General features: G+C 37.6%; 1 protein-coding gene across 1 annotated transcript in view; it reads left to right on the top strand.

The window, feature by feature from the left end:
- The window catches only part of LOC128552491 (uncharacterized), a 30,867-nt gene that overhangs the window by 1,457 nt on the left and 15,614 nt on the right, over window positions 1-13,796 (top strand). Inside the window, exons 2-4 of the mRNA XM_053533538.1 lie at window positions 1,808-1,897; window positions 2,103-2,180; window positions 2,697-2,834. Coding sequence (XP_053389513.1) covers window positions 1,808-1,897; window positions 2,103-2,180; window positions 2,697-2,834 — 306 coding nt within the window. The remainder of the gene's footprint in view (window positions 1-1,807; window positions 1,898-2,102; window positions 2,181-2,696; window positions 2,835-13,796) is intronic.

Here is a 13,796-nt window from a genome sequence, read left to right as displayed (position 1 = left end):
TTAAAAAGAATATGAAAATATTACATTTATAAAGATCGTCCAAAGCGGGGAGCGAACATTCGCCCTGACAAAAAAAACAACAACAACAACATAGTATTCTATTCTACGGACGGACTGACGACGGACGACGGACGAAGGGTGATCACAAAAGCTCACCTTGTCACTATGTGACAGGTGAGCTAACAATGAAAAACACATATATTGATCAAGAAAATAAATAAACTACAAGGTCGTTTCACCTGTAAACATTGATAATTTTCAGAAGGTCTAAGATGATGCATTAATAACGTATCATAAATATGTGAATTTATTGAAACTGATCCCGGAATCAATAATTAAGTACATTTTCTATGAAATGTGCATAAATATTTGATCTTGGTTGGGGTTTAATCGTAAACCAGTTTAAACTCTCCAGTGGTGCTTTTGCCATTGACTTTTCCAAGGCGGTGCCTCACTGTACTCCTGTGTGTTTTGGCATGCACGTTTGTAACTAATTATGCACATATCACGAGAAAAAGCTTTTGAAACCTAATCAAATATTTATCACTGATTGATTTGCATTATTTATATATTGTCAAGTGCAAGCATTTGAGATGTTTCGAAATCATTTAATTTATTGACTACTTAATATATACCACAGATATGAACTAATGACATTAACATGTTATGTTGTTATTATGACACTATAGTTTTTATTTCACCAGCTATTTCAATAAACGAAGTAAAGATGCATGTTTGTCTCCCATGGAATCTTTAGTTATTTCTATGTTATGTCACATAGAATAAAGGTATGCAGAGTCTAATTGTAATCTTGATAGGTCATGTTATTTCGATATTATTGATAACTTTGATTTACTCATTTTGTATTTCATGCTAAGTACATACATTTGTTTGATAATTGGTATGTAAATTGGCATGTCTCTTTGACCGTAATTCATTGTCTTCGACAAATTTCATTTCCTTAGGAGATAATGATAAAAGATTTTTGCAATAAATAAAAATTTACTAAAATACTGAAACGTATCTGTATAAAGATATTTTTGTGAAATCGTTTTATTCAAAATATTTCATTGTCGCCATGATAACCAATGTTTGAACATGGTAAGGAAGCGCAGCTCTGAAATGACTCAGAACTACATACATCTAAACTGCCGCTGCAAAATGCATTCTTGAAAATTAATTACTCAGGCAAAGTCACTTCAGTACATATAATATTATATAACTGATACAAATTGTTATATAAACTCCAAAATTCACTTAAAATATTTATGTTATTTTTGAGAAAATTTCGTGGTTAATATACTAAAAGATCTCACAAAGATTTCACAGTCTGTATAATATTTTTTAAGGAATTTGTATCATCTGCTTTTACTGTATAATTACCTTATGTCACAGAAAAAAGTATACACGTCACGGGTCTCCATGCCTTTTTTGCTGCGGTATTAAGATGAATTACCTTTATTATCATTTTGAAAAAAAAACGAAAAAAAAAAACACTCTACATGTTATTACTTTTTTAATTGTATGCGATAGTTACAAATAATTCTATTGTCAATCAAACTTGTAAACAGGTACTTGATCTATCAAAGAAAGCCTGCCATTGGCGGAATAACGTATATGGCACTATAGGATATCACCAGTTATTAAATACTTTACTTCTAAACCATATTTTCCGCATTCCTTCCCTATTCTTGGACTATCATTGCCATGTCCTTGACATAACAAATTAATGTTTGTGCTGATTTTGTACAGAGTTATATGAAGATTATCTACTTTTACTTTAAATTGTTCTCCTTTTTGGTTTTAGATAACTCCATCTGTATACATTTTTGAGTACGGTGGAGAGAAGCATACACACACTGCCTTGAAACATGTGATTGACGTCTTTCAAGATCAGGTAAAAATTCTTCTATAGTTAGATAACCAATGGTATTTCTACCTGATGTATATGATTTGGTCATGAAATCAAGCTTCCAACCTCTATTTGATTGTCTTTATCTTGTAGATTTTACCATTGTATGTAATAAATTCAAAACGTTATAAGACGGTGATAAATTTCATTAAACTGGTAATTGTACAATGCTTATCTTTTTATTGTCAAGATTATAGATATTGAACCGACAAGACTATACAAAAATTCCATGAAACCAGTACATGGAGACAATGGATACCGTGGAACAGTAAGTTACTTTGCCTTTACTATTGTCAGACTTGATATAAATAATCCAACGTATCGTAAAACTTTATCAGTTCAAATACTGCCGTAACAGCAGCCCTTTTAAGAACGTATTATCTATTTGTCGAATCGCCAAAAATTGCCTTGTACAGAAATAATGAGACAATTTCAACAAAAAAAACCAACATTTTTTTCATTTTTTACTTTTGTATTCGAATAGCACTTTTGCTTAAGATATTCACATTATGACCTGTAATTATTCCAGTATAAATTTCAAACATGATGTTCAGGATTTTGCAACAATTTTAGAACAACTAACGCTTCTCGATTCGATTCATGTGCTTACTATTCTATTACATTTTTTACGGTTGTTGATAAGATAAATAACATTTATTATCAAATGCTGCTGTTGAGTCAACTCTGCTTATGTTTCAAAGGTAATTTATCTGGCAACATACCATCTGTTTATTTACATGAAAAATGCTAAGAACTGAAGTGCGGATTCATATTTTATTTTTAGGCTAATTTGGTATGCAGCAAATACTATGGAATGAGTGTAACAAAAGTATGGGAAAGAAATATTACCGGAAAGGGTGTTACAATTGCTGTTAATGATGTTGGAATAAATACTGATCTAATCGATCTGGAAAAAAATATTGTGAGTTATTTCAACACTATACTTATGTTAGAAAAAGTCTTTAACATTTCGATATTATCTTTAAGATAGGATTAGGAATATTTCCAAACTTTGTAGATATGAGGTTTGGAGGGGGTTACATTTATGGATTAGAATACTGAAAATATAGAACACCGTTGGAAAACCAAGGTAATAAGATTACAACAGTTGCATGATTTTTCATGAATAAAGCAGTCCGGCTTTATGAATGAAATACTATAACTGGTGTAAATAGTATCTACTATTTCATGGTGTATAATCACCCATCATAGTGACAGGTGATTGACCTAATACGGGAGAAGGATTTGACACAGCTATATTTATTCACTCTATTGAATGTGTTAAAAGGTAAGAGACAACACATAAATTATTCCTTTAATAAAAAGTACAATATCTACGTTTTCTGTACGAACTTACTTAATATTTCGAGAGGAATTTTGTCATGTAAAACAAATAGGGAAAAGAGGTGATTGAGAAAGTTAGCGTACTTCTGACATTATTATTCTAACAAATGTACACAGTGTTTTTAGAGTAGGAACGTCCGTACGTCAAGGTATTGTTTTAAGGTATTGGACCCATAATAGAGTATCTCCTTTTTGAAGAGTATTCAATTCCTACCATTAACCTACTTTGACTGCAATTTTCAAGGGGGCGTAGGTTCAAACCCCGCTGGGACCAAACTTTTTTTTCCCTGTTTTCCTTTTTTTCTAGTAAGTTTTTACTTCTTTCAAGACTAATTATGGATGCATTGTACAAAAGTGGAAAATTTTCATTTTATAAGCGACTTTTTGCTGTTCAATGTGAATTTACCTCTGAATCAGGAGGGGTAGAGTAAGACATCTTAAAAATACTGAGTTACGTGCGGTAAAAGTTCTCTATTTTGCCTTCATTCTTTAGATTACATATTGTGGAAGAAATGCAGGTAGGTTTTACTATTGCCCCAAGGTTTTTTTTAATGAAGTGAGCAAAACTCAAAACAGACCCACAGGATTCGACCTTAATTTTTCAATGTTGGAGTTAGAATTCTGTCTCATTAAATCTGTTTACTTGAGGCACCCTAGAAAAAAAATGATTTTTACAGTTTTATTTTGTGTTTTATAATTGTTTAACAATAGTTTGATGTTTCTTTTATCAAAATTATTGCTGTAATGAATTATCTGCAAACATTTTAGATAGTGGCCATCACATTGAATTTTGTCTCTTCTTGAGCGTGAGGAAATACCATAAATTATACAAAATTTACAAAAAACGGCCCGGTAAAAGTTGTTTAAAATTTGCAACACAGTGTGAAACATGGTCAATTTTAAGAATATACCAAGCAAATGCCATTTTTATACATTACTATTAGGGGTCCAATACCTTAAAACAAAAACTCACTGATTCCATGGATAATATTACTAATAAGCCTATTTCTAGACTGGTGAAAAAAGGTAAGAGACAGCACATAAATTATTCATTTAAAGAAATAATACAATATCTACGTTTGATGTAAGAACTGACTTAATATTTGAAATATATGAGTAGAACCGGTATTTCGAGGGGCATTGGCAATTCCATAAAAAACATTTAGTATAAAAGGTAATTGAGAAAGTTCGCATACTTGAGACATTATTAAACAAATTTACACAAGATGCTTTAGAGTAGGAACATCAGTTCTTGAGAGTATTGTTTTAAAACAAAAATTCCTGGTACCATGGATAATATTACTAATGAGCCTATTTCTAGATTACTGAAAAAAGCCACATGAAAAAAAAAAGTTTTATCAATCCAGTTTCATCACGGTTACAAAGAATGCACTTCCTGTCATAGATTGGGGTAACATCCAGTCTACGAGTTTCAATTGCTAGTCTGTGATTGGCATTTCTGAGTTTAAAGAGGGAGATATAGCCTTATTGACAAAGAAATGCAAAACATTGTTCTAACTCGAAACAATCTTTAAAACTCATAAATATTTGCCCCTTACTTGATCGATTAATTTGCTCGAACAAAGATTGTCAAAATTGGTCTATCAAAATCTGATTCACCTGCTTATGAATATTTACTTGAGTGAAATTGTTTTATTAATCCAAATTTCTGGACGTCCAACATCATTTAATATACTTTTTTACTTCGCTCAATCAGTAATACAGTACAACCTCTCCAAAGCGGCACTCTCTTATGCAAAAACCTCTCTACAACAACATCATCTAAATTTCCCTAAGCTGAAATATACTATCAAATTTACCTCTACGGAACAACAACCTATACATAACAGCCAATATCTATATCTCCCAAAGGGTGATGCTCTACAGAGGTTGCACTGTATTTATAATTGGTGTCATTTAACATGTAACTTTACATTTTAAAAAGATATCATGTTTATCCGCAAGTATTCTCTGTCAAAAGGAAATAATACGCGTTGGGATTATAATGGAGATCGGGTAAATCATGTACATTGGTGAGCTTTTCCCAGCTTTGGTAGCTTTTCTTAAGAAAGTATTGTGGACCTTTTCGATTATTTCAAGATTTTCAAAGGCCCAACTTACTGCCCCTTATGTGAGTATTGGTATAACAGTATGATAGAATAGTTTAAATGTAAGATAAACTGGTAAACTTGCATTATTGGATTTCATACACAAGAGGTACATGACTTTGGTAGCTTGTTCAACAACATGCTTACGTGCTGAAAGGAAAGACCCATTATTTGAAAAGGTAACGCCCAGTCAGTGGTACTTATCTGCGACTTCAATGTTTTGTCCTGTAAAATGGAAATTGTAGTTATTTAATACTCTAGCTACGAAGACAATTATTTTTGTGTGTTCAAATCTACATTAAAAACAAAGAAAAATATCAAACAGGGAGTGCCACGCACCAAAAGCGCAGCCTCCTCAAAACGAACCCCCCCCCCCCCCCCCCCCAGCACGCAACCGCGGCGTGCACCACACACACACTCAAAGCTTACACATCAGGACAAAACGAACAACACACACACACACACTCAAAGCCAACAAATAAGGACAAGACGAACAATAAGCATACACACACGCGCGCACACAAAGTCCACACACAAGGACAAAACGAACAAACAAAGGAACACAGTGGGGCACCGCCTTGGAACGGTCAGTGGCAAAAACACCACTGGGGAGCTTAAACCGGTTTATGATGCGCACCCAACCTCACTCTTACCCCCACCATGTTCCAAAGACATGGGACAGTGTAAATAAAAGTAATCCCCTCCAGGTGAATCTCTAACACACGTAATGGAAACAAAAAGGCATGGCATGTAAAACACAAAAATGCTCGTGTATAAATATATAAAAAGCAAACCTTAAGAACCAAAAACGTATGTACTCAATGCCTTTTCAGAAGACAGAGCAACAAGAGAAACACCCTTAAGGGCCCGACGAAACAGGCCAGAAGACAAATATCAAAACAGTTCAGTCAGACACAATTCGCTACAATAATCACAAAAAGTATATAAACAATTCTGAAAATCAGCTTCCGAGTCAGATACAAGAATTGTATTATCTGCATAATTTAAACCATACGTTTATGTCAAGTGGGCGTTTTAACTATATGCCCATGATTCGGTCGCATGTAGGATCAAAGATCAGTCAAAAACAGAGGGAAAAGTGCCGAAAACAAATTTTCGCCTTGTCTGACACCGATTTGTAAACTGAAAAACGATGAAATTTCTCCATTATGTGAAAAAAAGAACACGACTTTATGTTTTGGTACATAAGTAGTATAGGCTGATGATCTGACACCGGTGCCGGAGCATCAAGCTACTTGTTTCTAGGAGCAAGATCATCATCCAGCCCATCCGTTGCTAGGGCCGCCATCCAGGGTGCCAGATCATCATCCAGGGTGCCATATCACCACCCAAGGTCCCAGAGCACCATTTAGGGTACCATCCCATGCGTTGCTGGGTGCCAGATCATCATCCAGGGTGCCAGATCACCATTTAGGGTACTATAAAAAATACCAGTAGACAATAAGAGAAAAGGTACTTTCTTTCGTAAAAGAAATGGAGTGGCTCTGAAATGGGCCGTTGTGTGTGTTTTTTTAGTTGTGTTTACTTCTTGGCCTTCTTGTGGTTGTCGATAGATTTCATGTGTGCACCTCTTTCTGTTGATCCAACTCGTTTGTTTGGCACTGTATCATCCTGATCATCAAGGCCTTTTGTTCGACTGTGTACTGACATCCTGCTCTTCACCCTTACTGTTTTTCTGCTGAGTCGTACCTGTCGTTGTTGGAGAAGTGAAGAGGATAGGTACCGTAAGTTGCTCTGTCTTGAATTTCACATCAAATTCCGCTCGATGATGTCTTCTACTCTCCTTGATGGTAGAGTCGTGTTTGACCAGATTAATGTTGATAGTCTTGATCTCCTCAAGTATGGATGTTCCAAATTTACTGAGGTACGCCATATGTACCTGCTTGTGCTGTGACTGTTGCTGTGACTGTTGCTGAGCTTGTTGCTGTGGCTGCTGTTGATACTGTTGTGTAAAATTCGCCTGTGGTGTGGTATAATATGAATCTACCCCATTGCATGGTATTTTGAGGTACCCATGTATACACAGGTTGATGATTCGGTGTATAGGTATTCATCTGTGGTACTGTTTGTGTATACGGTTCAATGATATTTGTTGCCTCCATGACTTCTTCAAGTATAGATTTAGTAGAAGGTAAGATATCCTCCATCCTTCAAAAGTGACCTGGGCGTAGGATACGCCGCCTTTATATACCCTGCATAGAGCCATGATGCAGATGTAACACATGTTTTCATTGGCTGATCAAGAATAAGTGTTAACATGAGCTAAGATCCACGTAATTTTTTTACATTTTCTCCTACAGTCTTTTTTCGTAGGGTCTATTTATTAAAATCGGACGACTAATCAAGAAACAAAAATAAGCCATATTAACGTTACATTTAGTCGTACAGCAAATGCTGTCTATTAGGTTCGCGCGTCTTATATCTATATAGCGCAGTGCTTCATAGGCTTCATTGCACTTTCTGGCAGTAACCTATACGATGGAGCTTGAGGACAGACTTGCATACATTAAAAGGAGCTACGACAGGTTGGGGATGGATATCTCATTACTCCGGCAGGCCATTCAGGAGGCTGAGGTTGAGCGCTTGCAGAAAATGCAAAGCACGCCAACTCAGACAAAGGATGAAGAAGTCGTCGAGTACAGTAGATGAGGGTGGAGGAGGAGGAGCCAGTCGTGCCAGCGGGTCCAGGGGACAACCCAGCCAACCCCATTGTTATAAATGGGCTGGGGAAGATAGACAAAGCGGGCCATAGCCAAGCTGCCAGTGAAGAGTCGGACTGGGGGGCAGATGACGAGCCGGCATTCACGTTCCAAGGCGGACTTTCAAAGAGGAAGGACCTTCGGTACTGCCCGACCTGCCGAGGCATGCATTAAGTCTTGGAGATCCTCCAAACCTAAAACCAACAGCCCTTTTCAGGGCTACACACATCCTTTCAGAAAGATACCTACATTATATTGTCAAAAAAAAAAAAAATTAAAAACAAAGTTGTCTAATTCCCCAAGGGTAGTTTTGGAATGCCTCTTCTGATTGGTTAACAATTAAAGATGTAAACTTGATTCTGAATAGTCCGTTGTTTCTCTATCCAGTTAGTGCCTTTACTTTATATACAATGTTGCTAAAGATATAGAGTATACCATTCACTATGGGTCTACGAAAACTTCTTCGTTTGATACGCCGGTTGATCAAGAAGGATCGGATCCCTGACTAGGTGTACGAAGAGATTGAGACGAGACAGAGGCAGACAGGCCTGAAAGCCTTCTTTGCAGGACTTGGGGTGGAGTGGCCTCGTCCGCGGTACAGAGTTAAACTTAATAACCTGTACCCGGACTTGACTGAGTTTAAGACTCAGCCAGTCAAGCTTAATAATATATACCCAGAATTGTCTGAGTTAAGTTTGACTTTTAAAAAAGGCCCCTTTAAGGACCAACCAACTATTTTAGAGTAGAAAATACCTTGTATATTGTCAGTTGAAAAAAACAACAAACACTTATCTTTTTTTAAAAAAAAACTATTTTATTCAAGATAGAACTTTTAAAGAAAAAATATACACAACTATGTTAAAAGTCAATGCCACTGTTTTTATAACTTCGGCTGCTTCTGCTTGGGTTCTCCTTGGATCTTCTTACCACCAGCTTTTCGTTTGGGTATGAAACGCTTCTTATTCTCCTTCTTAGTCTCCTATTCTTCGGTTTGTGGTGGGGTATCCTGATTCTCTACCGTATTGCCCTGAGACACTGTTGGTATGATCAGATCAAATGTACCATATGCTCTAGATGTTTTTGTTTTCTTAATACCTTGTACACCAGCAGTTGGCTTCTGTGGAACAAAACATTGTCGCGGATCAACAGAGGGTACAGAGCCAAAGCCAAAGTTAACGTCGTTTCCCTTTGGTTCTGCAATATCTGACCATTTGTACATGCGTGGTGGTACTGGTGGTATCCAGAGAATCCTCCGACAGGTGGAAATAATGGCCTACGGGCTAAAGTCGCCTGTGTGTCCTTGCTATCATCTGCTTGTCGAGTGGGACATTTGTTAGCAAAATGTCCTAATTCGTTACAGTAGTAACGTTCTTAGATTCTTCATGTAGCTTTGCTCGTTGGGACATTGACTAGCCCTTCCTCCTTGCAATTATAACAAACGTCCTTTCCATTGTTGTAGATCAACCAGATATGCTTATTTAATTTCTCCAACAACACGTCCCTTGGTTGTTGATAGTACATGGAATCAGCCCCATCAACTTTCTCTACAGGTGCATAAATTTTGCTTTCTATCTTGGCCTTTCAGATTTCAGAGGCCATTTGATGTCCATGTGCTGGCAGTCCCCGTATTTATAGGATTTTCCAAGGCCATCATACCAGCTTAGTTTTTGTCAGTATAAAAGGACAGTCATCAAGGGATTTGTATCATTTCTGCCTGAGCAAATATGGCAGCACCACGTAAACTAGTACCTTACTCAGATACTCCGAGTAGCAGTGAAGATGATAAAGAAGAATTAAAGGAGCATCGTTTATCATTAACTAAAAAGAAATAAATATTAGCTAGTAGAAAAGAACGATGTGAGGGTTTAGATGGAAAACGTAAACAAGCAAGGCAAGATCAACGCAATGAGAAACGACACGACCTGGCAAGCAACTATTTTAACATTACACCTCGAATGGAGCTAAAATCAAGAAAATTCAAGACGCAAAGTAAAGTGTACGATGTTACATTCAAACCCTATGACCAGCCGTATGACTTTACCCACGAACTATTCAATGCAATGGTAGACAAGAAGAAAGAGGTGTGTCAGACCAAACCAAGAGATAAAGTTCGACTCTCTATTGATCATCCCGGTTTGAAACTTGGAATACACGTCCCATTTGACAATGCGTCAGCAGTGACAAGGGAAACTTTGCTTCAAGAATTTGAAAATGTCATGCAAAGCAATGAAGATTTCAAGATTCATGACGGTCAACTGCAAGCTGAAATGACTCATATTTCCATGCCCGAAGGATCCATCAAAGCCAGACGAAATATGCATCATGGATCGAATATCAGTATAGAGAACATGACAAAACTCAAACGAAGTGTCATAAAAATTGACAATCCTAATGACAGGATGTGCTTGGCACGATCCATTTTTGTAGGTATATGCCACGCACAAAAATCTAATACCGAGGAATGGGAAAAACGATGGCACATGATGCAACAATCCAATAAATATTTACAACAGAAGGAAGCTCAAACATTATTGGATAGTGTTGGAATCGGACATGATCAACCGTGTGGAATAGAGGAGTATCAGAAAATCCAGACCAAACTCTACCAAGGCTACATTATCAAGGTTCACACTCAACATGGTAAAGGTGAACCTTTGTTTACCCCACCCACCATGAGGAAAGGGGGCAAAGTGATACACGTATACCACCACGGAGGACATTATGACACCATCACTTCGATCAAAGGATTCTATGGCTATGGTTATTATTGTGAATACTGTGACATTGGCTATTACAATCTAGAACAGCACAAGTGTAAAAACATTTGTCGGTGTTCTTCAACGGAACTCTGTGAACCTGGCAGACAGGTTACATGTAGTGACTGTAGGATAACTTTTAAAAATGTCGAATGTTATCAAAAGCATAAGCAAATCACAGGACACAAAAAGAAAAGTATTTGTGAATCTGGATGGCAATGTCAAACATGTCATAGTATTGTTGTAGGTAGGAAGAGGAATCATGTTCAGGGTCAAAGAAATGAAGGTATTGTAAGGACATTGTTGGACCAAACCATGAATATCATAAACCAAAATACGTTTCCTTCAGATTACATCTTTTTCGATTTTGAGAGTCGGTTCGATACAAGTGAGCACATACCACATTTTTGTTGTGCTCAACGCTTTTGCGAAGAATGTATCCGTAAAGACATCACTGAACCGTGCTATCACTGCGACACGTTACCTGAACCCAGGGAAATGGTGTTTAGGGGTGATAATACCGCGGCTGAATTTTGTACTTGGTTATTTAACCCCACCCACAAAGGTTCCACGGTCGTAGCACACAATTTTCAACTGTATAATGGTCAGTTTATCTTGTGGTATATTGTCAGTCATACCACAACAAAATCCGAGGACATCATGAATGGAAGCACACTCATTTCCCTGAAATGTCATGGACTGAGAATGATTGATTCCTTGAGCTTTCTCAGTATGCCATTGTCAGCTTTTCCCAAAACGTTTGGTCTTACTGAAATGGCTAAAGGACACATTGGGCCAACAAAGGTGAATTCCAGAATTATGTGGGACATTACTTAGACTCAGAGTACTACCATCCAGGCGGTATGAAACTCGAAGCCCGTGAAGCCTTTTTAGAATGGCATCGGGAAAAGGTAAACACACATTCCATCTTTAATTTTCAAAAGGAGATGAAAAATTATTGTCCATCAGATGTAGATCTTTTGGGGAGGGGTTGTGGTGAATTTCAACATCAGTTAATGGCCAGTGACGGCATCAGTCCTTTTACCGAATGTGTCACTTTGGCTCAAGTCTGTTATTGTGCCAATCGCAAAAACACATTTCATGGAAAGAGTTTGGGTATCATTTCAGATGCAGGATATGCAAACAAGACTCGTTATTCCATTAAAGGTGTACGATGGTTACAGGCCGAGTCAACTATCACAGGAAAACCCATTCGCCATGCATTGAACGGTGGAGAAGTCTGTATAGGTCTCTATTCTGTTGATGGGTACAATGCAGAGACCAACACGGTGTATGAGTTTCTAGGGTGCTGGTTTCATGGGTGTGAAACATTCTATCCAAAGCGTAAGGTCAAGAATCCTCACTCGGTAAAGTGTTTCTAGAGACCTTTTCATGATTTGAAGCTTACAAAACCAAGGGTACCACATTGAATACATTTTGGAATGTAAATTTGGCCAAAAGTGCAAGGAAGACCCTGAGTACAAGAGTTTGATTGATCGGTTCTATCCCCATATGGAACCGATCAAACCTCGTGATTCTCTGTTTGTTGGACGTAGCAATGCAGTCACTCTATACCATGAAGTAGACGAAAGCACCAATCAAGAGACCGATTACGCTGATATTTGTTCACTGTATCCCTGTGTGAACAAAAACAAATAGTATCCCCTTCATCACACTGTCATTCTAAGTTAGGAGGAAATTGATATGACAAACCTTAAACAATACAGAGGTTTGGTCAAGTATAATGTGCATCCTCCTCTGGATTTATGGTTACCCGTCCTACCCATGCATTGCAACAAGAAAATGGTGTACACCTTGTGCCGTTCATGTGCAGAGAAAGAACTTCAGGCCTGTACTCATTCAGAGGAGGAAAGGGTCTTGGTTGGGGTTTGGACTTCAGTGGAATTGAATAAGGCTTTAGATCTAGGTTAAAAGGTCCTTGAAGTGTATCAGATCTGGCACTCCAAGGAATGGAGCGACACTGTCTATAAGGAATACATCAATAAGTACTTGAAAAGGAAACAACAGGCCAGTGCATATCCCAACTGGGTCAAGACTCAGGCAGATGAAGATAAGTTCAAAAGCGACTATTTTTAGGCCAAAGGTGTCATCTTTGAAGATGTTGAGAAGAATCCAGTCAAAAGGGCCGTGGCCAAAACCATGCTCAGTTGTCTCTGGGGAAAGAATGCCCAAAACAATGTCTTGCCCAAATCGGAATATATTGACAAGCCAGCGCAATCTGCCCTAAAGCGTTATCTCCACTTCTACTCTGCTGATATTTGTCTTTCAGCCACCTAGAAGGCTGATAAGACAATCTACCCCTGAATACCTCGAGACGTTTTGAGAGATAACATTGATTTTGCAGGTTTTTTTGCGTGGGATATTGTAGTTAATTAGTGACATATGACATCAAATATGTGCTAATAGTTTTAACAGATAATAATCGGCCGACGAATTTATACGTCACACGGGCAGAATGAGTTATACGAGATCATGGCTAAACCTCACAAAAAAGTCCACTACAGTTACTTAGACTTCTTTGAACAAGATGAGTTTTCTCTGATCAATTATTCCGATTACACGGATATGTCAAATTCCCATGCTGCAGCCAATGTGGTAGCTGCAGCTTTTGTCGCTGCCTATGCTAGGTTAGAACTGTACTCAGTAGTCCTGGAACGTTTAGGGGATCGGGTCTTGTACTTTGAAACAGACAGTTGTATGTACATTTACGACCCTGATAAATACAACATTTCCATTACAGACAGTCGAATGGGCAAGTGGACTGATGAAGTACCCAATGCAAGAATTGTCAAGTATGTTGCTCTGGGTCCTAAAAACTACTGGTACGGTACATTGTCAATGGGGAATGCCACGCAGTGTGCAAGGTCAAAGGCATTACCCTGGATTACAATACCACCCAAAAAGTCAATTTTAACAGTATGTTACATGCTGTCCA

The sequence above is a fragment of the Mercenaria mercenaria genome, unplaced genomic scaffold (genome assembly GCF_021730395.1).
Source record: "Mercenaria mercenaria strain notata unplaced genomic scaffold, MADL_Memer_1 contig_2846, whole genome shotgun sequence".
In the NCBI taxonomy this organism is placed as follows: Eukaryota; Metazoa; Mollusca; class Bivalvia; order Venerida; family Veneridae; genus Mercenaria; species Mercenaria mercenaria.
This window is presented reverse-complemented; position numbering and strand designations above follow the sequence as displayed.